Genomic DNA, 26871 nt, shown 5'->3' with positions numbered 1-26871 from the left:
CCTTGTTCCATCTATGGTGTAGCCAAGCATCCTGGGACCTGAGGCTCCTTGTTCCATCTATGGTGTAGCCAAGCATCCTGGGACCTGAGGCTCCTTGTGCCATCTACAGTGTAGCCAAGTGTCCTGAGACCTGAGGCTCCTTGTGCCATCTATAGTGTAGTCAAGTGTCCTGGGACCTGAGGCTCCTTGTGCCATCTACAGTGTAGCCAAGTGTCCTGAGACCCGAGGCTCCTTGTGCCATCTACAGTGTAGCCAAGTGTCCTGGGACCTGAGGCTCCTTGTGCCATCTATGGTGTAGCCAAGTCTCCTGGGGCTTCTTGTTCCATCTATGGTGTAGCCAAGTGTCCTGGGACCTGAGGCTCCTTGTGCCATCTATGGTGTAGCCAAGTGTCCTGGGACCTGAGGCTCCTTGTGCCATCTATAGTGTAGCCAAGACTCCAGGGACCTGAGGCTCATTGTGCCATCTATAGTGTAGCCAAGACTCCTGGGACCTGAGGCTCCTTGTGCCATCTACAGTGTAGCCAATACACCTGGCACCTGAGGCTCCTTGTGCATCTATAGTGTAGCCAAGTGTCCTGGGACCTGAGGCTCCTTGTGCCATCTATAGTGTAGCCAATACTCCTGGCACCTGAGGCTCCTTGTGCATCTATAGTGTAGCCAAGTGTCCTGGGACCTGAGGCTCCTTGTGCCATCTATGGTGTAGCCAAGACTTCTGGGACCTGAGGCTCCTTGTACCATCTATGGTGTAGCCAAGACTCCTGGGACCTGAGGCTCCTTGTGCCATCTATGGTGTAGCCAAGACTCCTGGGACCTGAGGCTCCTTGTGCCATCTACGGTGTAGCCAAGTGTCCTGGGACCTGAGGCTCCTTGTGCCATCTATGTATAGCCAAGACTCCTGGGACCTGAGGCTCCTTGTGCCATCTATGGTGTAGCCAAGTCTCCTGGGACCTGAGGCTCCTTGTGCCATCTATGGTGAAGCCAAGTGTCCTGGGACCTGAGGCTCCTTGTGCCATTTACGGTGTAGTCAAGTGTCCTGGGACCTGAGGCTCCTTGTGCCATCTACAATGTAGCCAAGTCTCCTGGGACCTGAGGCTCCTTGTGCCATCTATGGTATAGCTAAGTGTCCTGGGACCTGAGGCCCCTTGTGCCATCTACAGTGTAGCCAATACTCCTGGGACCTGAGGCTCCTTGTGCCATCCATGGTGTAGCCAAGTGTCCTGGGACCTGAGGCTCCTTGTGCCATCTATGGTGTAGCCAAGTGTACTGGGACCTGAGGATCCTTGTGCCATCTATGGTGTAGCCAAGACTCCTGGGACCTGAGGCTCCTTGTGCCATCTATGGTGAAGCCAAGTGGACCTGAGGCTCCTTGTGCCATCTATAGTGTAGCTTAGTGTCCTGGGACCTAAGGCTCCTTGTGCCATCTATAGTGTAGTCAAGTGTCCTGGGACCTGAGGCTCCTTGTGCCATCTACAGTGTAGCCAATACTCCTGGCACCTGAGGCTCCTTGTGCCATCTATAGTGTAGCCAAGTGTCCTGGGACCTGAGGCTCCTTGTGCCATCTATGGTGTAGCCAAGACTTCTGGGACCTGAGGCTCCTTGTACCATCTATGGTGTAGCCAAGACTTCTGGGACCTGAGGCTCCTTGTGCCATCTATGGTGTAGCCAAGACTTCTGGGACCTGAGGCTCCTTGTTCCATCTATGGTGTAGCCAAGACTCCTGGGACCTGAGGCTCCTCGTGCCATCTATGGTGAAGCCAAGTGTCCTGGGACCTGAGGCTCCTTGTGCCATCTATGGTGTAGCCAAGACTTCTGGGACATGAGGCTCCTTGTTCCATCTATGGTGTAGCCAAGACTCCTGGGACCTGAGGCTCCTTGTGCCATCTATGGTGTAGCCAAGACTCCTGGGACCTGAGGCTCCTTGTGCCATCTATGGTGAAGCCTCCTTGTGCCATCTATAGTGTAGCCAAGTGTCCTGGGACCTGAGGCTCCTTGTGCCATCGCCCCAATAACACTGACCACGTAGAACTACTTTCAGGCAAACAGTGACCTCCAGACCTATTTACAGAGCAACACACAGCAAATGCATAACTCATATATAACTGTATGAAGCTCAGCGCTCGTCTCGTACAGGGCACACGACTGCAGGCCCTAGAATGTCCACCCCGCTGAGTAGACATGCTGGGGCTTATAGTACCACAGTAACTGGAGATGAGCAGATCTCTGCATTAGAGAGAAACACATACTGTAAGACAGCTGAAGGGAAGGAAGAAGGAGACAATGTTGTTGAGCGAGTTTCCGCCTTTGCAATGTTCACCAGTGACTTAAAAAGACTCTGAAGCCACAGAACAGTCGCTCGCTTGGGGGTGGAGCAGTCAGGGATGGGCAGGTGGAGGTACGAGGTGTGTTAGTGTCATACTACATGTACATTTGTAGAGCCTGCTGACCATCTGTATATCTGTCTTCTGTGTCCAGCCAGCCTCCAGCCAGCACCAGCCTCCGCAGAGTGACCGATGTAAAGTGGGTACTCCCAGCGCTGTGCATTGCCCGACATCAGTATGCCGGGGGGCGAGTTCTCCTGTAGATGGGCACAGGGATCGTGTAAGTAACCTTCTCCACCTTTGCGTGTGATGTGAATGTTCCATAATGTGTGTGTCCCATAACGTGTGTATGTACAGAGCAGCCTCTAATTGGAATATGTTCATACCGCACCTCGTGCCATGACTGACATGTGATGTTATTCTGAGTTACTGTATACAGATCACACCATTGGGGTAAATGCAGCAGTCTGCCACTTGCAGGCATCAGCGAGGTTCTGACTATGTTTTCAAAAGGAAATCATTTTAAAAGGCAGTCCCAGGTTGGTCTTACCTTTTAAATGATTGCCCCTTTAAAACATCGAGCATACATGCCATACACCATAGATGTTCGCTGCGCAGCGATTAAGTGAAAAAGCGGCACTTCTGCGCATGCGTATGCGGCGCAGTGCGCACGCGCGACGTACTTTCACAACGGGCAAAGTATTTTTACACAAGGCCTAGCGAAGCTTTTCAGTCGCAATGGCAGCCGCAGAGTGATTGACAAGAAAGGGGCGTTTCTGGGTGTCAACTGACCGTTTTCAGGGAGTGTTCGAAAAAACACAGGCGTGCCAGTAAAAACGCAGGCGTGCCAGGAGAAACGCAGGGCGTGGCTGGGAGAACACAGGGCGTGTTTGTGACGTCAAATCCGGAACTGAACAGTCAATCGCAAGCGCTGAGTAGGTCTGGAGCTACTCAGAAACGACACCATTTTTTTTTGTAGCCGCTGTGCAATCCTTTCGTTCGCACTTCTGCTAAGCTATTATACATTCCCAGTGGGCGGCGGCATAGCGTTTGCACGGCTGCTAAAAACTGCTAGCGAGCGATCAACACGAAATGACCCCCAATATCATGTCTGACTTATTCTGCTACACCCATGTAAACATTCTGCAACTCCTTATAGTGTCCACTAGGGGCAATGTTCTATTAGTGTACAAAAAAAACAACCAACATGGCAGCTGCCACTTACACCATGCGTAGGAATTGAGGTTGCGTCATGCCGGTGTGCATTACTGAGTCAGGGAGCGGACATTGTGCCGACTCTTTAGAACAGTTTATTATATGTAGTAATGCTTCCACCCAAAGCTAAATACTCTACAAATAAACGTCACCGTAATAACCCTTTGAAAATAATTAAGAATGGCAAAAATATCCTTCTCTACAAATGTACGCAAAGCCTGTTATTCTGGTCTCACAAGTCCCAGGAGGGACAAGCACATGTATGTATTCTCTCCCTACTGTCCCGCTCTCAGGTCTCTGTCCCTACTTCATAATGGGGACAGCTTTGTCACAACCGGGCTGGATAAGAATAGCAGGGCAGCGGTGAGAAGCCATGTTGTGTGTGGCATGGGGAGTAGTGCAGTGGGACACATGCCCCTATAATGCATATTCATGTAAAGTAAGTTTATGTATTTACCATTATTAGCAAAGTGTCACGTGATTACCCTGGCAACCACAGTCACATGTAGTGAGCAGAGGGTCTTTGGAACCGACTCTGAGCTCTGTAAAACCCTCCCTCTCCTCTAACCCCTCTGCCATCCTGTGACATATTAATAGCTGTGAGTCTGTATGAGACTGGAAGCCATAGTTTGCACCCTCCAAAGAGTTATAAAAGGAGATAATGATTTGTGGGAGAATAGATAAGAAAAAGAAACAAGAAATAAACCTCTTTAAAGTGACGTAACAAAGGGCACAAAATGGCAGTGTCGATATTTTTTACGGGGTAGTTAAACTATAACAATGTTCTGTGATCCTGGCAGAGGTAAATAAACATCGCCCAATATTTATACATATTACATGAGAAAAACATAAGTCCCACCCACAATCTGCTGGGCAACGCCTACTTCCGTGTAAGCCCCACCAGTTAGGGGTGATGACTCATTTTCGGTATAAGGGGTGCTGGTAACTGGATGAGTGATAAGGGGGGTCATTCCGACCTGATCGCACGCTAGGTTTTTTCGCTGCGGTGCGATCAGGTCAAAACTGCACATGCGTATGCACCGCAATGCGCAGGCGTGTCGTACGGATACAAAGCGGATTGTTGCTGAGCGATGGATTTAAAGAAGAATCCATTCGCACAGCCGATCGCAAGGAGATTGACAGGAAGAGGGCGTTTGTGGGTGTCAACTGACCCTTTTTCTGGGAGTGATTGGAAAAACGCAGGCGTGTCCAAGCGTTTGCAGGGCGGGTGTCTGACGTCAATTCCGGGACCGGACAGGCTGAAGTGATCGCAGCGGCTGAGTAAATTCTGACCTACTCAGAAACGGCACAAAACTGTTTTTGTACCGCTCGGCTGCACATGCGATCGCACACTTGCAAAGCTAAAATACACTCCCCTATAGGCGGCGACTATCTGATCGCAGCGCTGCAAAAAGTAGCTAGCGAGCGATCAACTCGGAATGACCCCCAAGGATGGGTTGCGTTTATAGGCCAGATTATATTCTGATCCTATAGGGGGGAAAACAAGTACAAAACAAAATAATGGGTGCCCCACATAGTATATGGAGGGTGATTATGGGTATCAGGGATTGCTTCTACTTATTTTACTACCTGAGATATTAGAGTAAGGGATTAAACGATCTAACCTCACAGAATATCGGAGAGACACCCGGATTTTGGGGAGTTCTCCAAGACTCCTGGATTCCCAGGGAGGGATGTGTACATTTGGTTGCTCCACCCCACCATGGGCACAAGCCACAGCACCACAAAGTAGGGTTGACGTCATCACCCCCCCCCCCCCCCCCCCCCCCCTCCATCTCACAGTATGATTAACATATTCACAGATCTGTTACTGTACGGCCACCTACAACTTATAAATAGCCTCAACTGTGCAAAAATAGATGGTGCACACACATACTTTTACATGGCCTTTTATTAATTACATTGCAAATGAAAGCAAAAGTCAGAGCATTTCTGAGGTATAGATAGAAAGATAGATGTAACATGTGCAGAGAGAGTTAGATTTGGGTGGGGTGTGTTCAAACTGAAATCTAAATTGCAGTGTAAAAATAAAGCAGCCAGTATTTACCCTGCACAGAAACAATATAACCCACCCAACTCTAACTCTCTCTGCACATGTTACATCTGCCCCACCTGCAGTGCACATGGTTTTGCCCATTAGCTAACAAATTTGCTGCTGCGATCAGATCTGTTAAGGTTACTGGAGGAATCGCTTCATGATTCCGAAATTGGTAGATTCTAACACAGACGCCAGTTTTGCTCTGGAGTAGAATGCCCTGCTTTGTTATTTCAGCTTTTTGACCGAAGACAGCAGCCAAAAGATTAGGGGCCAAATCGCGATTCAACCGGAATTTTTGCGGTTGGCCCAAGGGCGCATGTGCAGCGCTCGTCCTGCACATGCACCGGCACTTTCTGCAGGGGGGGGGGGGGGGGGGGGCACAGAAAATGTGATCGCCTCTGCCTGTCAATCAGGCAGAGGCGGTCGCGGGGGGAGGGTCAACGCTCCGTTTCCAGGGAGGAGATGGAGTGTTGCGGGGGCGGTGGGGCGTGAACGGGGTGCGGAGTCGGCTGAACGGGGCGTGTCGGGACAGTGATCACGTGACGTCACACGCAGCCGCCGCGATAGTTTACTTGGGCAATGTGATCGCAATTTCTGCTTTCTGAATGTGAAGGGGGGGGGGGGGGGACACGGTCAGTATGCTGGGAGGCCTTGCCCAGCGAAGGGCCATATAAAATCAGGAGGACCCCTAGCTCCCCGTTTACCCCCATTTCTTCATACTGTATATGGAAACTGAATAGTTGTGTGTCATTCAAGTAGACTGGACAGTATGATGCTAGGAAAAGAAGCGTGTATTATATCTAGCTGTATCCCAATGATCGCGATTTACAGGCATACTCTGTGACACATTTCTTGTACGTCAGTGATGTCACTAGATTCTAGTAAACTCATTGGCCGAGTTTAAATAAGCACTGGCTCAGAAAACAAAATGGCTGCCCCCACTGTAGTAAGCGAATGGTATACTGTGAGAATGTGAGATTGAAGGGTGTTTGGATAAATACACTCCCCAATCTCCAAATATAATAAAACCAGAGACGGCTACAGCGTTGAAATGGTTGTTGGAACAAATGTTCTGTCTGCATCCATCTCTCAAGTCAGATGCATTTATCCAGGCCCAGGGGGAAGATGAGGCATTAAAGAGAAGCATCTAATCATTTACCTAATGAAAGATTCATACATCTCACTTGTGTCACTTTGAAGCTAAATAGGAAGATTCACAGCAAAATGAAACACGTCGTCTGTACCACCCCCCACCCCCCCCCCCCCTCCCCGTAGACCCGGGGGCTCCCCCACAGCTATGAGAGGTGCGCCATCCCCCAACCCAGACTCCAGAAGGTGACATCTCAGAACAGTTACATTGCAGCAAAATTGTCATTTATTACCCTCTCCCCAGCACAGGACTCTACCCTAGATGGGGGCGGCGAGATGCAAGCCGCTATTTTTTTATCATTTATTCATTAACAGTTATTTATACAGCGCCGGCGGATTCCGATGCACGTTATCATAATCTGGAGTAACTCTTACTGCTACGTGACCAATATCACTGGCCAGCAAAATGTGGTCCAGATTTACCAAGCCTTGGAGAGTGATAAATTGCACGGTGATAAAGTATCAGCCAATCAGCTCCTGACATGTTACAGGCTGTGTTTGAAAAATGATAGTTGGGAGCTGATTGGCTGATATTTTATCACCGTGCAATGTATCACTCTCCAAGGCTTGGTAAATCTGGGCCTGTGTTTGGTCACCATGGCGGAAAGGGATTTTATTTACATGCTAAGCAGCAATAAAACTAATTAAAGATTAGACTCTTTGCTAGAATAGGGAGCCTATGGGGTAAGAGGTATGTGGCGCAGAATGTGGGGGATTTAGAATGTGCAGTGAGTGTAGCGCTTACTGGGGTAAGTAAAGGGTAAGATGTATGATGGGGTAAGAATTACAGGGCAGCAGTATGATCTCCGTATATAAAGGCAGCGCTGTTATCGGGATCCTATAAAAGCCTCTCTGCCGCCGTGTACTCTCTCAGCAGCCCAGTGACTGTAGATAGGGAGCGATAGCTGGGACGCAGCAGCCCAGTGACTGTAGGTAGGGAGCGATAGCTGGGACGCAGCAGCCCAGTGACTGTAGATAGGGAGCGATAGCTGGGACGCAGCAGCCCAGTGACTGTATATAGGGAGCGATAGCTGGGAGGCAGCAGCCCAGTGACTGTATATAGGGAGCGATAGCTGGGACGCAGCAGCCCAGTGACTGTATATAGGGAGCGATAGCTGGGACGCAGCTGCCCAGTGACTGTAGATAGGGAGCGATAGCTGGGACGCAGCAGCCCAGTGACTGTATATAGGGAGCGATAGCTGGGACGCAGCAGCCCAGTGACTGTATATAGGGAGCGATAGCTGGGACGCAGCAGCCCAGTGACTGTATATAGGGAGCGATAGCTGGGACGCAGCAGCCCAGTGACTGTATATAGGGAGCGATAGCTGGGACGCAGCAGCCCAGTGACTGTATATAGGGAGCGATAGCTGGGACGCAGCAGCCCAGTGACTGTATATAGGGAGCGATAGCTGGGACGCAGCAGCCCAGTGACTGTATATAGGGAGCGATAGCTGGGACGCAGCAGCCCAGTGACTGTATATAGGGAGCGATAGCTGGGATGCAGCAGCCCAGTGACTGTATATAGGGAGCGATAGCTGGGATGCAGCAGCCCAGTGACTGTATATAGGGAGCGATAGCTGGGACGCAGCAGCCCAGTGACTGTATATAGGGAGCGATAGCTGGGACGCAGCAGCCCAGTGACTGTAGCTAGGGAGCGATAGCTGGGACGCAGCAGCCCAGTGACTGTATATAGGGAGCGATAGCTGGGACGCAGCAGCCCAGTGACCATAGATAGGGAGCGATAGCTGGGACGCAGCAGCCCAGTGACCGTAGATAGGGAGCGATAGCTGGGACGCAGCAGCCCAGTGACTGTAGATAGGGAGCGATAGCTGGGACGCAGCAGCCCAGTGACTGTAGATAGGGAGCGATAGCTGGGACGCAGCAGCCCAGTGACTGTAGATAGGGAGCGATAGCTGGGACGCAGCAGCCCAGTGACTGTAGATAGGGAGCGATAGCTGGGACGCAGCAGCCCAGTGACTGTAGATAGGGAGCGATAGCTGGGACGCAGCAGCCCAGTGACTGTAGCTAGGGAGCGATAGCTGGGACGCAGCAGCCCAGTGACTGTAGATAGGGAGCGATAGCTGGGACGCAGCAGCCCAGTGACTGTAGCTAGGGAGCGATTGCTGGGACGCAGCAGCCCAGTGACTGTAGATAGGGAGCGATAGCTGGGACGCAGCAGCCCAGTGACTGTAGATAGGGAGCGATAGCTGGGACGCAGCAGCCCAGTGACTGTAGATAGGGAGCGATAGCTGGGACGCAGCTGCCCAGTGACTGCAGATAGGGAGCGATAGCTGGGACGCAGCAGCCCAGTGACTGCAGATAGGGAGCGATAGCTGGGACGCAGCAGCCCAGTGACTGTAGATAGGGAGCGATAGCTGGGACGCAGCAGCCCAGTGACTGTAGATAGGGAGCGATAGCTGGGACGCAGCAGCCCAGTGACTGTAGATAGGGAGCGATAGCTGGGACGCAGCAGCCCAGTGACCGTAGATAGGGAGCGATAGCTGGGACGCAGCAGCCCAGTGACCGTAGATAGGGAGCGATAGCTGGGACGCAGCAGCCCAGTGACCGTAGATAGGGAGCGATAGCTGGGACGCAGCAGCCCAGTGACCGTAGATAGGGAGCGATAGCTGGGACGCAGCAGCCCAGTGACCGTAGATAGGGAGCGATAGCTGGGACGCAGCAGCCCAGTGACTGTAGATAGGGAGCGATAGCTGGGACGCAGCAGCCCAGTGACTGTAGATAGGGAGCGATAGCTGGGACGCAGCAGCCCAGTGACTGTAGATAGGGAGCGATAGCTGGGACGCAGCAGCCCAGTGACTGTAGATAGGGAGCGATAGCTGGGACGCAGCAGCCCAGTGACTGTAGATAGGGAGCGATAGCTGGGACGCAGCAGCCCAGTGACTGTAGATAGGGAGCGATAGCTGGGACGCAGCAGCCCAGTGACTGTAGATAGGGAGCGATAGCTGGGACGCAGCAGCCCAGTGACTGTAGATAGGGAGCGATAGCTGGGACGCAGCAGCCCAGTGACTGTAGATAGGGAGCGATAGCTGGGACGCAGCAGCCCAGTGACTGTAGATAGGGAGCGATAGCTGGGACGCAGCAGCCCAGTGACTGTAGATAGGGAGCGATAGCTGGGACGCAGCAGCCCAGTGACTGTAGATAGGGAGCGATAGCTGGGACGCAGCAGCCCAGTGACTGTAGATAGGGAGCGATAGCTGGGACGCAGCAGCCCAGTGACTGTAGATAGGGAGCGATAGCTGGGACGCAGCAGCCCAGTGACTGTAGATAGGGAGCGATAGCTGGGACGCAGCAGCCCAGTGACTGTAGATAGGGAGCGATAGCTGGGACGCAGCAGCCCAGTGACTGTAGATAGGGAGCGATAGCTGGGACGCAGCAGCCCAGTGACTGTAGATAGGGAGCGATAGCTGGGACGCAGCAGCCCAGTGACTGTAGATAGGGAGCGATAGCTGGGACGCAGCAGCCCAGTGACTGTAGATAGGGAGCGATAGCTGGGACGCAGCAGCCCAGTGACTGTAGATAGGGAGCGATAGCTGGGACGCAGCAGCCCAGTGACTGTAGATAGGGAGCGATAGCTGGGACGCAGCAGCCCAGTGACTGTAGATAGGGAGCGATAGCTGGGAACGCAGCAGCCCAGTGACTGTAGATAGGGAGCGATAGCTGGGACGCAGCAGCCCAGTGACTGTAGATAGGGAGCGATAGCTGGGAACGTAGCAGCCCAGTGACCGTAGATAGGGAGCGATAGCTGGGAACGCAGCAGCCCAGTGACCGTAGATAGGGAGCGATGGCTGGGACGCAGCAGCCCAGTGACCGTAGATAGGGAGCGATAGCTGGGACGCAGCAGCCCAGTGACTGTAGATAGGGAGCGATAGCTGGGACGCAGCAGCCCAGTGACTGTAGATAGGGAGCGATAGCTGGGACGCAGCAGCCCAGTGACCGTAGATAGGGAGCGATAGCTGGGACGCAGCAGCCCAGTGACCGTAGATAGGGAGCGATAGCTGGGACGCTGCAGCCCAGTGACCGTAGATAGGGAGCGATAGCTTGGACGCAGCAGACCAGTGACCGTAGATAGGGAGCGATAGCTGGGACGCAGCAGCCCAGTGACCGTAGATAGGGAGCGATAGCTGGGACGCAGCAGCCCAGTGACTGTAGATCGGGAGCGATAGCTGGGACGCAGCAGCCCAGTGACTGTAGATAGGGAGCGATAGCTGGGAACGCAGCAGCCCAGTGACTGTAGATAGGGAGCGATGGCTGGGACGCAGCAGCCCAGTGACTGTAGATAGGGAGCGATAGCTGGGACGCAGCTGCCCAGTGACTGTAGATAGGGAGCGATAGCTGGGACGCAGCAGCCCAGTGACTGTAGATAGGGAGCGATAGCTGGGACGCAGCAGCCCAGTGACCGTAGATAGGGAGCGATAGCTGGGACGCAGCAGCCCAGTGACCGTAGATAGGGAGCGATAGCTGGGACGCAGCAGCCCAGTGGCCGTAGATAGGGAGCGATAGCTGGGACGCTGCAGCCCAGTGACCGTAGATAGGGAGCGATAGCTGGGACGCAGCAGCCCAGTGACCGTAGATAGGGAGCGATAGCTGGGACGCAGCAGCCCAGTGACTGTAGATAGGGAGCGATGGCTGGGACGCAGCAGCCCAGTGACCGTAGATAGGGAGCGATGGCTGGGACGCAGCAGCCCAGTGACCGTAGATAGGGAGCGATAGCTGGGACGCAGCAGCCCAGTGACCGTAGATCGGGAGCGATAGCTGGGACGCAGCAGCCCAGTGACTGTAGATAGGGAGCGATGGCTGGGACGCAGCAGCCCAGTGACCGTAGATAGGGAGCGATGGCTGGGACGCAGCAGCCCAGTGACCGTAGATAGGGAGCGATAGCTGGGACGCAGCAGCCCAGTGACTGTAGATAGGGAGCGATAGCTGGGACGCAGCAGCCCAGTGACTGTAGATAGGGAGCGATAGCTGGGAACGCAGCAGCCCAGTGACTGTAGATAGGGAGCGATAGCTGGGAACGCAGCAGCCCAGTGACTGTAGATAGGGAGCGATAGCTGGGAACGCAGCAGCCCAGTGACTGTAGATAGGGAGCGATAGCTGGGAACGCAGCAGCCCAGTGACCGTAGATAGGGAGCGATAGCTGGGACGCAGCAGCCCAGTGACCGTAGATAGGGAGCGATAGCTGGGAACGCAGCAGCCCAGTGACTGTAGATAGGGAGCGATAGCTGGGAACGCAGCAGCCCAGTGACTGTAGATAGGGAGCGATAGCTGGGAACGCAGCAGCCCAGTGACTGTAGATAGGGAGCGATAGCTGGGAACGCAGCAGCCCAGTGACCGTAGATAGGGAGCGATAGCTGGGACGCAGCAGCCCAGTGACTGTAGATAGGGAGCGATAGCTGGGACGCAGCAGCCCAGTGACTGTAGATAGGGAGCGATAGCTGGGACGCAGCAGCCCAGTGACTGTAGATCGGGAGCGATAGCTGGGACGCAGCAGCCCAGTGACTGTAGATAGGGAGTGATAGCTGGGACGCAGCAGCCCAGTGACTGTAGATAGGGAGTGATAGCTGGGACGCAGCAGCCCAGTGACTGTAGATAGGGAGTGATAGCTGGGACGCAGCAGCCCAGTGACTGTAGATAGGGAGCGATAGCTGGGACGCAGCAGCCCAGTGACTGTAGATAGGGAGTGATAGCTGGGACGCAGCAGCCCAGTGACTGTAGATAGGGAGTGATAGCTGGGACGCAGCAGCCCAGTGACTGTAGATAGGGAGTGATAGCTGGGACGCAGCAGCCCAGTGACCGTAGATAGGGAGCGATAGCTGGGATGCAGCAGCCCAGTGACTGTAGATAGGGAGTGATAGCTGGGACGCAGCAGCCCAGTGACTGTAGATAGGGAGCGATAGCTGGGACGCAGCAGCCCAGTGACTGTAGATAGGGAGCGATAGCTGGGAACGCAGCAGCCCAGTGACTGTAGATAGGGAGCGATGGCTGGGACGCAGCAGCCCAGTGACCATAGATAGGGAGCGATAGCTGGGACGCAGCAGCCCAGTGACTGTAGATAGGGAGCGATAGCTGGGACGCAGCAGCCCAGTGACTGTAGATAGGGAGCGATAGCTGGGACGCAGCAGCCAAGTGACTGTAGATAGGGAGCGATAGCTGGGACGCAGCAGCCCGGGAGCAGACAAGTGGCCAGGCAACGCATCGCTGCTGTTCCTCATCTCCAGCTCCTGCTGTAAATTATTCACGGGAGCGATGCAGGCAGCCGGGTGCTGCTGGCACAGCTCAGATTTCAGCACAGAAATTATAGTGTCCCGCTGTGCCATCTGCTGCCAGCCTCCCAACGTTCTGACGCGGCCCTCTTCCCAAACACCATTAACTTGCACAATAATATAATGTTATGGCATTTATACAGCTGCGCAAATTACTCCGCATGCATCCTCCCATAACATCAGACAGCTCCGGGCGATGCTTTTCTGCAGAACTGTGTTTAATCCTAAATATCGGGGCGACAGAAGTCAACTTTTTTTTTTATATTAAAGAGCTGAAGTGAAATCTCATCGCCGATCAACACAAAACTAAAAAAAATAAAAAATCTCTTGATTTTTTCTTAGTTAGAATTAGGCGCCTGGATAAAAACAGTCAGAGGTCACTAGTCTGCTGGATTCCGCCCAGCGTTGGAACCACAGGGATGTGGGTGAGAGTAGGGATGACCATCAGTGGTTTGCGGCCAATGGTTAATGGTTCCACCATCAATGAGGGAGGTCCGATGCCACACATTAGTGGCGGAGGTGTGCACTGCGCGGCTGCGATATGGTTAAAAGCCCCTCCTGACCGCAGATGCCACGCCAAGTGGTCCGGCGACGCAATGATCGCCCTCGATCATACCTGAGATAACACCAGAAAAGCAGGAAAATCAGGGGGGACAATTTAAGATGAAGTCACAGAGACGGCGCATGACGTGGACAGGGGTAAAGATGGCTGCATCCAGGCCAAGACAGGGCTCAGTTTTATTAATGATGCCAAATCTGTGGTAAGTAGAGACCCAGTCCGTGTAAGAAAATATCTGCAGGAACAGGGCTCTCCTAAAAACTGCAGCTGCTGAGAAAGTGGGGGGAGGGGGGGCAGGGTTTCCAATACAATTCTTTAACCCATTGTTTGCATTTTTGAGGAAATTCTGAATCTGCATGTGTCACTGGTAACCGCTGTGCAGGGGATGGGAGACGAGCTCCCTCCTAGCGCTGTACACAGGACACTCAGCAGCAATCACAGTCCTCAGTAATTATTTATCACGCGGCGCAGGGCGAGTTACGTGTCGGTTTCCCTATCACCACCTCCGCTCTGTCCGCCGCAGAACAATAAGATGCGTTTACTTCTCTCCATAACAAATTCATTAATAATCCTCCGGCTGTGTGAGGACGTAATAGAACCACAATGTCGCCCTGCTACGTGCGACCAGGACGGATCAGGGCGTGTAGTTACACTCACCCAGTGTCGCTGCACGGATCCAGCAATATAAATATTATATCAGATGTTACATATAAGGGTCTCTATGATAATTACTGCAGCGTTACAGAACGTGGCACCGCTGCTATTTATCATGCAGACGTGGCTCTGGGAGCGCTGGTGACAACCCGTGGCTTGCTTAGGATTCCCTAACCTTGCCGTCAAAGGCAGGGGCATAGCTAGACCTATGGGGGCTCCATAGTGTATATATAGATGCTGTATATACACTGCTACCATGCATACAGATGCTGTATTATAAACTGCTGTGAGGCATACAGATGCTGTATATACACTGCTGCCATGCATACAGATACTGTATATACACTGCTACCATGCATACAGATGCTGTATATACACTGCTACCATGCATACAGATGCTATATTATAAACTCCTGTGAGGCATACAGATGCTGTATATACACTAATGTGAGGCATACAGATGCTGTATTATAAACTGCTGTGAGGCATACAGATGCTGTATATACACTAATGTGAGGCATACAGATGCTGTATTATAAACTGCTGTGAGGCATACAGATGCTGTATATACACTGCTGCCATGCATACAGATGCTGTATTATAAACTGCTGTGAGGCATACAGATGCTGTATTATAAACAGCTGTGAGGCATACAGATGCTGTATATACACTGCTGCCATGCATACAGATGCTATATTATAAACTCCTGTGAGGCATACAGATGCTGTATATACACTAATGTGAGGCATACAGATGCTGTATTATAAACTGCTGTGAGGCATACAGATGCTGTATATACATTAATGTGAGGCATACAGATGCTGTATTATAAACTGCTGTGAGACATACAGATGCTGTATATACACTGCTGCAATGCATACAGATGCTGTATATACATTGCTGTGAAGCATACAGATGCTGTATATACATCGCTGTGAAGCATACAGATGCTGTATATACATTGCTGTGAATCACACAGATGACGTATATACACTGCTGTGAAGCATACAGATGCTGTATATACACTGCTGCGAAGCATACAGATGACGTATATACACTGCTGTGAAGCATACAGATGCTGTATATACACTGCTGCCATGCATACAGATGCTGTATTATAAACTGCTGTGAGGCATACAGATGCTGTATATACACTAATGTGAGGCATACAGATGCTGTATTATAAACTGCTGTGAAACATACAGATGATGTATATACACTGCTGCCATGCATACAGATGCTATATTATAAACTCCTGTGAGGCATACAGATGCTGTATATACACTAATGTGAGGCATACAGATGCTGTATTATAAACTGCTGTGAGGCATACAGATGCTGTATATACACTAATGTGAGGCATACAGATGCTGTATTATAAACTGCTGTGAGGCATACAGATGCTGTATATACACTAATGTGAGGCATACAGATGCTGTATTATAAACTGCTGTGAAACATACAGATGATGTATATACACTGCTGCCATGCATACAGATGCTATATTATAAACTCCTGTGAGGCATACAGATGCTGTATATACACTAATGTGAGGCATACAGATGCTGTATTATAAACTGCTGTGAGGCATACAGATGCTGTATATACACCAATGTGAGGCATACAGATGCTGTATTATAAACTGCTGTGAGACATACAGATGCTGTATATACACTGCTGCGAAGCATACAGATGACGTATATACACTGCTGTGAAGCATACAGATGCTGTATATACACTGCTGCAATGCATACAGATACTGTATATACATTGCTGTGAAGCATACAGATGCTGTATATACATCGCTGTGAAGCATACAGATGCTGTATATACATTGCTGTGAATCATACAGATGACGTATATACACTGCTGTGAAGCATACAGATGCTGTATATACACTGCTGCGAAGCATACAGATGACGTATATACACTGCTGTGAAGCATACAGATGCTGTATATACACTGCTGCGAAGCATACAGATGACGTATATACACTGCTGTGAAGCATACAGATGCTGTATATACACTGCTGCAATGCATACAGATACTGTATATACATTGCTGTGAAGCATACAGATGCTGTATATACATCGCTGTGAAGCATACAGATGCTGTATATACATTGCTGTGAATCATACAGATGACGTATATACACTGCTGTGAAGCATACAGATGCTGTATATACACTGCTGCGAAGCATACATATGACGTATATACACTGCTGTGAAGCATACAGATGCTGTATATACACTGCTGCGAAGCATACAGATGCTGTGCATACATTGCTGTTCCTGAACGGCTTTGTAATCAAGTGCTGGGACATCAGTGAGGGCAGAGAGACAGAGAAGCCCCCATAGGCAGTATGACTGGGTGCAGGGGGAGGGCCGTGCCCTGGAGGCAGACTGGGCCCCACAGCAGCAGCACCCTCTGCACCCTCTACAGGTGACGCCATCCTCAGCTGGTGGTAGTTTAGCTTCCCCTCTAACAGCGGCCCCCACATACAGGTCTATACACTGCGGTATGCTGGGGGACAGAGGAGAAATCTCATCTCGCTGCCGGTAACCCTTACATTGTTGCTGGAGTCTGCACAGTAACAATTATGTTATTCATTTCCTTAGTATACTACAGACAATACACAGATGTGGCTTTATGCATCTCTTCTGTTTTAGTAAATAGCTGTTTATCTGTCCCCTGCAGTCATCTCCCTGCACAAGGGAGGACAGAGACAGACTAAGCAGCCAGCCTGGCAGTATAAATAGAGGAATACAGTCACCGCAGCTTTCAGAAAACCAATGGGAAGTCTTCTCTATGGAGAGCGGTCTCTGTGCTCTCGCAGGGCTCAGTCACACGTATTCCACATTCACCATCAATTACATCCCGTCCTGCTCTCCTACTGTATCAGGAAACACAAAGGAAACCGGCCGGATCTTCAGCCAGCTGGAAACTTCTATTACATGAAAGCATGGGACATATAATAACGCAATTTGCCGGTCACGCTAGATTAGATTAATGGTAGATTGCTCCTATGCTCATTTGTCATCAGAAACACTATGTATATCTCCCTGAGTTATCACTGCCATGGACACATGACGCCTCTATATCTCAGTAATGTGATTGTGCCATTCTCTGCGGGGAAAGTGTTGGGGGGTTGGGGGCTACTGCAGCAAGATTTTGTGGGGTCGTACGGACAACCGAGGCTCTGTACAGCAATTACAGCCGGATACCGAGCCGCACGCAACGCCGGTGTTCACATAGTTGAGCGATGTTTTGCTACGGCGCAAAAATTCCTATAAACTCTTATGGCGCCTGCATCACACAGGGTGTGCGCATGGACGCTAAAGGTGGGTGTCTCCATCCTCAGAAGTGCGGGTGACCGCCAATAGACCCAGCTGCCTCTGCTTCTGCGTCCGACTCCTGTAACTGGGAAAATATAGAATCTATTTGTCAAATAACAAAATGAACTCCACATACAGTATGTCTGAGTGCAACCGACGAGACCGGTCACACGGCAGCTCTCAGGCAAAAATGTTACCGTTCACTGGGGGTCATTCCGAGTTGATCGCATGCTGCAGATTTTCGCAGCGCGGCGATCAGGTTACTACTGCGCATGCACCGCAATGCGCACGCGCGTCGTACGGGTACAAACAGCATCGTTGCTGTGCAAGGCTTCTAGCGACAAATCCATTCGCACAGCCGATCGCAAGGAGATTGACAGGAAGAAGGCGTTTGTGGGTGTCAACTGACCGTTTTCTGGGAGTGGTAGGGAAAACGCAGGCGTGTCCAGGCGTTTGCAGGGCGGGTGTCTGACGTCAATTCCGGGACCGGACAGGCTGAAGTGATCGCAGCGGCTGAGTAAGTTCTGGGCTACTCAGAAACTGCTAAAAAAATTTTGTCCCATTAGGCTGCACATGCGTTCGCACACTTGCAAAGCGAAAATACACTCCCCCGTGGGCGGCAGCTATCTGATCGCTGTGCTGCAAAAAATAGCTAGCGAGCGATCAACTCGGAATGAGGGCCACTAGACGTATAAATAAACGCTACGTCTCAATATTCTGCCGTTTTGTGGGATAAATAATGCCACCTCCCAATTCTCTAGTCTCAGATGACAACTGTACCTCCTGGCAGAGTGACGTCACCAGTGCATAGTGAGATCATCGTCTGAGTGACGCTTCCACGCCCCCACAAAATGTCTGTGTCCGGGGGAGGTACGCATCAGTTGCGGTACAAGATCAGAATTACACCCGGCGAGTAGCAATGACGTCCAATGAGGAGACAGTAACAGATCTGGATGTAGGTTATTGGGTTGGCATGTGTAAATCGGCCATTTTGCTGCCCCTCAGTCTGGACAATATCGCAGCTCTATAACTTTATACAGATGGTATTTATATAAGACATATGGGTCTATTTACTAAGCCTTGGAGTGAGATAAAGTAGCAGCCAATCAGCTCCTAACTACCATGGTCTGGGTTTGAAAAATGACAGTTAGGAGCTGATTGGCTGGTACTTTATCTCCATACACTTTATCGCCATTCAAGACTTAGTAAATAGACCCCAAACTTTTTTGTGAGACTTGAATGAGCTGTCGACTTTCTGACAACTTTCACTTATTTGCTTGCACAAGTTAATCTGCAGCTTTACATATATCACTATCTAGTTACGTTCTCTGCTTTTCAGCCAGGTATTTATACGAATGACTTTGGTTGCCTTGGGATATGACATGAACTTGTCCAGATAAAACTAACTATTGCAAATAGCACAGCAGAGATGTCCTATCCTATGACAATTCCACTGCTCAACACTGCCTGATGATATAATTATGATGCTGAAAAGGAAAGGAGGAAGCCAATATATCAGTCATCCAGAAAAGCACTTTAATGTATGTTAATTGGAAGATATAGGCCAAACATGTCTTTGTTTTTTTTCGGTGTTAAAATAACCAATTTATTAAGCAAATCCAATCATGTTCCCGCACCAGTCAGGCCCGATATCACCCAGCGCTATGGAGAAATGTTGTGTTGCATAGATGGGGAGAGGAAACATTGTACCCTATCCCCCCTATACTGGCCAGACACAAGTGGGGGTACCCTCGTTTGATAGATGGGAGTCTCCTCTTTCCATAGGTGTGCCCCCTTAGTAGGTACTATATGGTGACCACCAGACAATGGAACATTGCACAAAAACTGCACTCTCTCTGATTACTGGGCTTATAAACCCCCCGAGGTACTCATGCCAATGTCTCTGCCAGTTGTCTAGCCACACTAACCCAGAGAAAGCCTGCCCTAACCTGTGGTGAAACTACAAGTCCCAGCACGCACTGCCTGTAAGACTCACAGTAGCTGGAGAGCACAAGACTAAACTAGACACAGAAGGACAGAAACTCATAACCACGTTACATGAAATGCAATCCAAGCACGCCTTTCAAGATATATGTATATATGTTATAAATGGATTATAACGCTGCATATTAGCGACAGACTGAGCAAGAATTCTCTTAGTGTAAGAAGGAAAGCGGCCCCTTCCAGTAAAGGAATATGAGGGTAATTACAAACGTTTCTTTCTGCGGTTTAGTGTCGGAAGACCCAGTCCAGTGATGGCGAGAGATGACGTATAATTATTATGGTATAAGACGCAGTATGACAGCGCTGCTAGTGACTAATACGCAGGATAATGTCAGTGAGATAGTGGTGATGTCAGTGAGATACTGGTGATGTCAGTGAGATAATGGTGATGTCAGTGAGATAATGGTGATGTCAGTGAGATAGTGGTGATGTCAGTGAGATACTAATGATGTCAGTGAGTTAAGTGTGATGTCAGTGAGATAATGGTAATGTCATTGAAATAAGTCTGATGTCAGTGAGATACTGGTGATATTAGTGATATAAGTGTGATGTCAGTGAGATACTGGTGATGTCAGTGAGATACTGGTGATGTCAGTGAGATAAGTGTGATGATAGTGATATAAGTGTGATGTCAGTGAGATACTGGTGATGTCAGTGAGATAATGGTGATGTCAGTAAGATAATGGTAATGTCAGTGAGATAAGTGTGATGTCAGTGAGATACTGGTGATGTCAGTGAGATACTAATGATGTCAGTGAGTTAAGTGTGATGTCAGTGAGATAATGGTAATGTCAGTGAGATAGTGGTGATGTCAGTGAGATACTAATGATGTCAGTGAGTTAAGTGTGATGTCAGTGAGATAGTGGTGATGTCAGTGAGATACTAATGATGTCAGTGAGTTAAGTGTGATGTCAGTGAGATAATGGTAATGTCAGTGAGATAGTGGTGATGTCAGTGAGATACTAATGATGTTAGTGAGTTAAGTGTGATGTCAGTGAGATAATGGTAATGTCAGTGAAATAAGTCTGATGTCAGTGAGATACTGGTGATATTAGTGATATAAGTGTGATGTCAGTGAGATACTGGTGATGTCAGTGAGATAATGGTGATGTCAGTGAGATAAGTGTGATGTTAGTGATATAAGTGTGATGTCAGTGAGATACTGGTGATGTCCGTGAGATACTGGTGATGTCCGTGAGAAACTGGTGATGTCAGTGAGATAATGGTGATGTCAGTGAGATAATGGTGATGTCAGTGAGATAAGTGTGATGTCAGTGAGTTACTGGTGATGTTAGTGATATAAGTCTGATGTCAGTGAGAGAAGTGTGATGTCAGTGAGATACTGGTGATGTCAGTGAGATACTGGTGATGTCAGTGAGAGAAGTGTGATGTCAGTGAGAGAAGTGTGATGTCAGTGAGATAATGGTGATGTCAGTGAGATACTGGTGATGTCAGTGAGAGAAGTGTGATGTCAGTGAGATACTGGTGATGTCAGTGAGATACTGGTGATGTCAGTGAGATACTGGTGATGTCAGTGGGAGAAGTGTGATGTCAGTGAGATACTGGTGATGTCAGTGAGATACTGGTGATGTCAGTGAGATACTGGTGATGTCAGTGAGAGAAGTGTGATGTCAGTGAGAGAAGTGTGATGTCAGTGAGATAATGGTGATGTCAGTGAGATAAGTGTGATGTCAGTGAGATAAGTGTGATGTCAGTGAGATAATGGTGATGTCAGTGAGATACTGGTGATGTCAGTGAGATACTGGTGATGTCAGTGAGATAATGGTGATGTCAGTGAGATAAGTGTGATGTCAGTGAGATAAGTGTGATGTCAGTGAGATAAGTGTGATGTCAGTGAGATAAGTGTGATGTCAGTGAGATAAGTGTGATGTCAGTGAGATAATGGTGATGTCAGTGAGGTACTGGTGATGTCAGTGAGATACTGGTGATGTCAGTGAGATACTGGTGATGTCAGTGAGATACTGGTGATGTCAGTGAGATACTGGTGATGTCAGTGAGATACTGGTGATGTCAGTGAGATAATGGTGATGTCAGTGAGATAATGGTGATGTCAGTGAGATAATGGTGATGTCAGTGAGATACTGGTGATGTCAGTGAGATACTGGTAATGTCAGTGAGATAATGGTGATGTCAGTGAGATAATGGTGATGTCAGTGAGATAATGGTGATGTCAGTGAGATAATGGTGATGTCAGTGAGATACTGGTGATGTCAGTGAGATACTGGTGATGTCAGTGAGATAATGGTGATGTCAGTGAGATAATGGTGATGTCAGTGAGATACTGGTGATGTCAGTGAGATAATGGTGATGTCAGTGAGATAATGGTGATGTCAGTGAGATACTGGTGATGTCAGTGAAATAATGGTGATGTCTTCTAACAACTGACAGTAACATTATTGTCCTTTTGTCTCCTCTTTTTCCCATTCACCTCCCGTGTTCTCCTATATGTTCTGTACACCTACGTGTCTGTTCGGTGGCTCTGTGACCCAATCATCCATCTTCTTCTGGTTCCTCATCACCTTGTCTCACCGTTACCTTCTTTGTGCTTATTTTCTCTTTCTCCTCATTGTGATGTGACCTCATTGTCCTTCCTCTCTGCTACCCAGTCCTCGTCTGCTCGCTCTCTCTGTGTGCCGCCTCGTACCTCCTCTCTTGCCCCCCATCGTGCACCTGTAACAGCAGCGGAATGGAGGTGGACTGCAGCGGCCGGGGACTCACAGCCGTGCCTCCTGACATTCCGCAGGGAACCCGAATCCTCCTGCTGCTCAACAACCGCATAAGTTCTCTGTCCGGGGGGCCCTTCTCCAACCTGACGTCCTTGCACCGCCTGGACCTCTCCAACAATTTCCTGGACCAGCTGCCCTCGCAGCTTTTTGGGGAGCTGGGAAACCTCACCGAGGTACGCCTGCGCAACAACAGCATCCGCGGCCTGGAACGAGACCTCCTGCAGGGGCTGCCCCAACTGCGCCGGCTGGACCTCTCCCTCAATTTCTTGGCTCTGCTGCCCCCCGGGCTCTTCGATGACCTCCCCATGCTGCACTGGCTGTCGCTGCGCTCCAATCGGCTGCACAGTCTGGACAGGTTGACCTTTGAACCCCTGGGCAGTTTGGAGAACATTCAGCTGGGGGACAACCCCTGGGAGTGCGACTGTAACCTGCGCGACTTCAAACACTGGATGGAGTGGTTCACTTACCGAGGTGAGGCGCTGCGTCTGTGGCCGCAAGATTTATTCTCTCAATTTAATCAGATTTCTTTGTTACTGACAATGGGTACAATGTAACAAGGGCACGCATGAAGGGAAACACTCTGTAGCCAGATATTTATCGCATTAACGCAAACTTTGACACCGACCATCGCAACTAGACAGAGCAAAGCTCAATTGTTATTTGCTTATTTACACATCCACTTTTGGACCCTGACCGTGCTCATCTTCCCCTGAATTCTGTTGCTTTGAAGGCTTATACTGGCACAGTTGACATGTAAAGGCTAAGGCATGGTATTTGACTAACTGCTGATATTTGAAATAAGATATTGGTCTGAAATTGCCTATTTAAGATGCAGAAACATACTGTTGCTGCCACGTAAAGGCTGTGAATAATTGATACAGTGCAGCAACACCTGTAAACAAACTGTCAACTCAATTGTTTCAGAAGTTACAGATTTTGCTAAGCAGGGTCAGTAGTTTGCAGTCTCTCTGTGATACAGCAGCGACAGTGTGTTTTCTGATTTAGGTAGACAATTTCAGGGGAAAGCCGTAATTAAGGCACCGGAAATTATTTTAAGTTTTAATAGTCAGCATAATGGTTTTAATTAGTAAAAATCATTTTTATATGGCTGTAACCTTTACTAGAGTAAAAGACCTTTGCTATGTATTTAACTTGAAAGATTTCTGGTTTTATATTTATTTTATTCTTTAAAAAAAAAAAAATTAATATCTCTTAATTGTCTAAAGTTTTAAATGTCTATACAAGTTATTGAATTGACTTCTCAATAAACAGCAGCAACAACAGTGACACCTGTAGGCTATGAGAAAGTACTACAATCCTTAAAAAATAAAATGCAGAAATATCTTCATATAATCTGTAATAAGCATCGCCGGCCAGTGTTAGCAAGTTAGTTTTCTGCCTCTCACCCACTGGTAAAACAACGTCATTTCACATTCAGTGCAGGTAGCCGCATCCATCGTATAAATTATTAATATCCACACTAAATGCAGGGTATGTACTGTTAATTACGGAAAACAGGTCTACCATAGGGATCAATGATCTCTACAGTGGCAGGTGTTAGATATGTAATTTATTTGGTTTAGGAAGCGTTTGGAGCTTTGGGATCACGGGGTAAATGTAATCGCTGAGAATTGCAGGCATCAGCGGGTTCCGTGTGAATTTGCCCCATGTTAGAAAGAAGCAATCATTAAAAAGACAAAACCAGTTTGCAGGCTATTGCATTTACCTCCATGTCTGGATAATGGTGACATTGGGGGTGATTCCGAGTTGTTCGCTCGCTAGCTGATTTTAGCAGCATTGCACACGCTAGGCCGCCGCCCTCTGGGAGTGTATCTTAGCTTAGCACACAGGTTCTCAAACTCGGTCCTCAGGACCCCACACGGTGCATGTTTTGCAGGTCTCCTCACAAAATCACAAGTGAAATAATTAGCTCCACCTGTGGACCTTTTAAAATGTGTCAGTGAGTAATTAATACACCTGTGCACTTGCTGGGTTACCTGCAAAATATGCACTGTGTGGGGTCCTGAGGACAGAGTTTGATTACCCCTGGCTTAGCAGAATAGCGAACGAAAGATTAGCAGAATTGCGAATACATATTTCTTAGCAGTTTCTGAGTAGCTCCGGACCTACTCACAATTAGCGATCAGTTCAGTCAGTTTCGTTCCTGGTTTGACGTCACAAACACGCCCTGCGTTCGGCCAGCCACTCCCCCGTTTCTCCAGCCACTCCCGCGTTTTTCCCTGGCACGCCTGCGTTTTTCCGCAAACGCCGTGAAAACGCTGAGTTGCCGCCCAGAAACACCCACTTCCTGTCAATCACACTACGATCACTTCAGCGTGGAAAAAACTTCGTTCGCTCGTGAGTAAATCTACTAAGTTCTTAGTAAAATTACTAAGCGCATGCGCTCTGCGTACCATGCGCATTTTCCACCTATTCGCAGCGTAGCGAAAATCGGCAACGAGCGAACAACTCGGAATGACCTCCATTATCCTTTGCCTTCTACCTTTAGCAATTATAAATGCATACATGAAGGGGAGTATTTGGAGAGACCTTTGCATTTCGAAAGCAAAGCCCGTGTATTCAGTAATATTATGATACATTCTCCCAGGTAACTTCATGTTTCCTTTTTCTTCCTTACAAGAGCTTTGTAGACAAGTGACGTATCGCTATAAACGGAGCGGAACAGATGTTTCCTGTCACCGTGCCTAGAGATAATTATGTGCGCAGTCTGTCATAATATAGGCTATGTTACAATCATCTGTGATAATTACTATACCTCGTTTGAATGGACATACTGCAGTACTACTTGTATTGTAAACAATTTGTGTTGCTGTAGAAAATCTACTGATTGGCCGCAAGCAATGGCGCAATGCAGGAGGGGAGGGCGCAACAGGGACCGCAGTGGAGGCCGCACTGCCCTCACTCTGCTCACAAGAGACCGGATCGCTCAGAAATCTGAGTGGGGGCCAGGGAGCTTGGAAAGCCTTATGCTTTCACATAAATCCAGGTGTAATTGCGTATAAATCTCGACGTTGTTATTTCTGCGGTTTGGCCAGAACGTCAGTCGTGCATCCTTTAGCGAAACACAGACAGGTGTGTAGGCAGAATTGCGAGTTATTCAGAGGAGAGCGTACACAGAGATCTGGCTGATCTGCGCACTGATAGGAATGACGGCTACTTTAACAAGCGGATTGATGGGGGCGATGCGGTCGCCAACTTTGAATATAGTCAGAGAGCCGCATTTATTTTTATTTTCCGCATAGGCGGCTGACTTGCAACTCTAAATCAGGCCCTCTATGCGCTTATTATCACATATATTTTATCTTAGTTACAAAACAAACAACCCGTTGTGTTTCCGTGGCTGAGCGTGAAAGGTCGCGCTTTACTAATAGTGCACGTGGAAAAAAATAAGATTTTACTTACCGATAAATCTATTTCTCGTAGTCCGTAGTGGATGCTGGGGACTCCGTAAGGACCATGGGGATATAGCGGCTCCGCAGGAGACAGGGCACAATAATAAAAGCTTTAGGATCAGGTGGTGTGCACTGGCTCCTCCCCCTATGACCCTCCTCCAAGCCTCAGTTAGGATACTGTGCCCGGACGAGCGTGCATAATAAGGAAGGATATTGAATCCCGGGTAAGACTCATACCAGCCACACCAATTACACCGTACAACCTGTGATCTGAACCCAGTTAACAGTATGATAACAACGAAGGAGCCTCTGACAAGATGGCTCACAACAAGAATAACCCGATTTTTGTAACAATAACTATGTACAAGTATTGCAGACAATCCGCACTTGGGATGGGCGCCCAGCATCCACTACGGACTACGAGAAATAGATTTATCGGTAAGTAAAATCTTATTTTCTCTGACGTCCTAGTGGATGCTGGGGACTCCGTAAGGACCATGGGGATTATACCAAAGCTCCCAAACGGGCGGGAGAGTGCGGATGACCCTGCAGCACCGAATGAGAGACTCCATGTCCTCCTCAGCCAGGGTATCAAATTTGTAGAATTTAGCAAACGTGTTTGCCCCTGACCAAGTAACTGCTCGGCAAAGTTGTAAAGCCGAGACCCCTCGGGCAGTCGCCCAAGATGAGCCCCCTTCCTTTTGGAATGGGCTTTTACAGATTTTGGCTGTGGCAGGCCTGCCACAGAATGTGTAAACTGAATTGTATTACAAATCCAGCGAGCAATCGTCTGCTTAGAAGCAGGAGCACCCATCTTGTTGGGTGCATACAGGCTAAACAGCGAGTCAGATTTTCTGACTCCAGCCGTCCTGGAAACATATTTTTCAGGGCCCTGACAACGTCAAGTAACTTGGAGTCCTCCAAGTCCCTAGTACCCGCAGGTACCACAATAGGTTGGTTCATGTGAAAAACAGAAAACACCTTAAGGAGAAATTGAGGACGAGTCCTCAATTCTGCCCTGTCAGAATGAAAAATTAAGTAAGGGCTTTATATATGATAAAGCCGCCAATTCTGACACACGCCTGGCTGAAGCCAGGGCTAATAGCATCGTCACCTTCCATGTGAGATATTTTAAGT

General features: G+C 49.1%; 2 protein-coding genes across 9 annotated transcripts in view; one reads left to right on the top strand and one right to left on the bottom strand.

Moving 5' to 3' along the window:
• Positions 1-26871, bottom strand: part of CACNA2D4 (calcium voltage-gated channel auxiliary subunit alpha2delta 4) — a 367390-nt gene that overhangs the window by 114699 nt on the left and 225820 nt on the right. The window lies entirely within an intron of this gene.
• LRTM2 (leucine rich repeats and transmembrane domains 2) overlaps positions 1-26871 on the top strand; it is a 58142-nt gene that overhangs the window by 20210 nt on the left and 11061 nt on the right. The window contains exons 2-3 of one of the 2 annotated variants that reach the window (XM_063929343.1): positions 2477-2598; positions 22202-22792. In XM_063929343.1, the coding sequence (XP_063785413.1) occupies positions 2556-2598; positions 22202-22792 (634 nt within the window). In that variant the 5' untranslated portion in view covers positions 2477-2555. Of the gene's footprint in view, positions 1-2472; positions 2599-22201; positions 22793-26871 lie in introns of both variants that reach the window. The other variant, XM_063929342.1, reaches the window with a different exon arrangement.

Source organism: Pseudophryne corroboree, chromosome 6, assembly GCF_028390025.1.
Source record: "Pseudophryne corroboree isolate aPseCor3 chromosome 6, aPseCor3.hap2, whole genome shotgun sequence".
Lineage (NCBI taxonomy): Eukaryota > Metazoa > Chordata > Amphibia > Anura > Myobatrachidae > Pseudophryne > Pseudophryne corroboree.
Note: the sequence above shows the minus strand (reverse complement) of the source record. Positions and strands in the feature narration are given on the sequence as shown.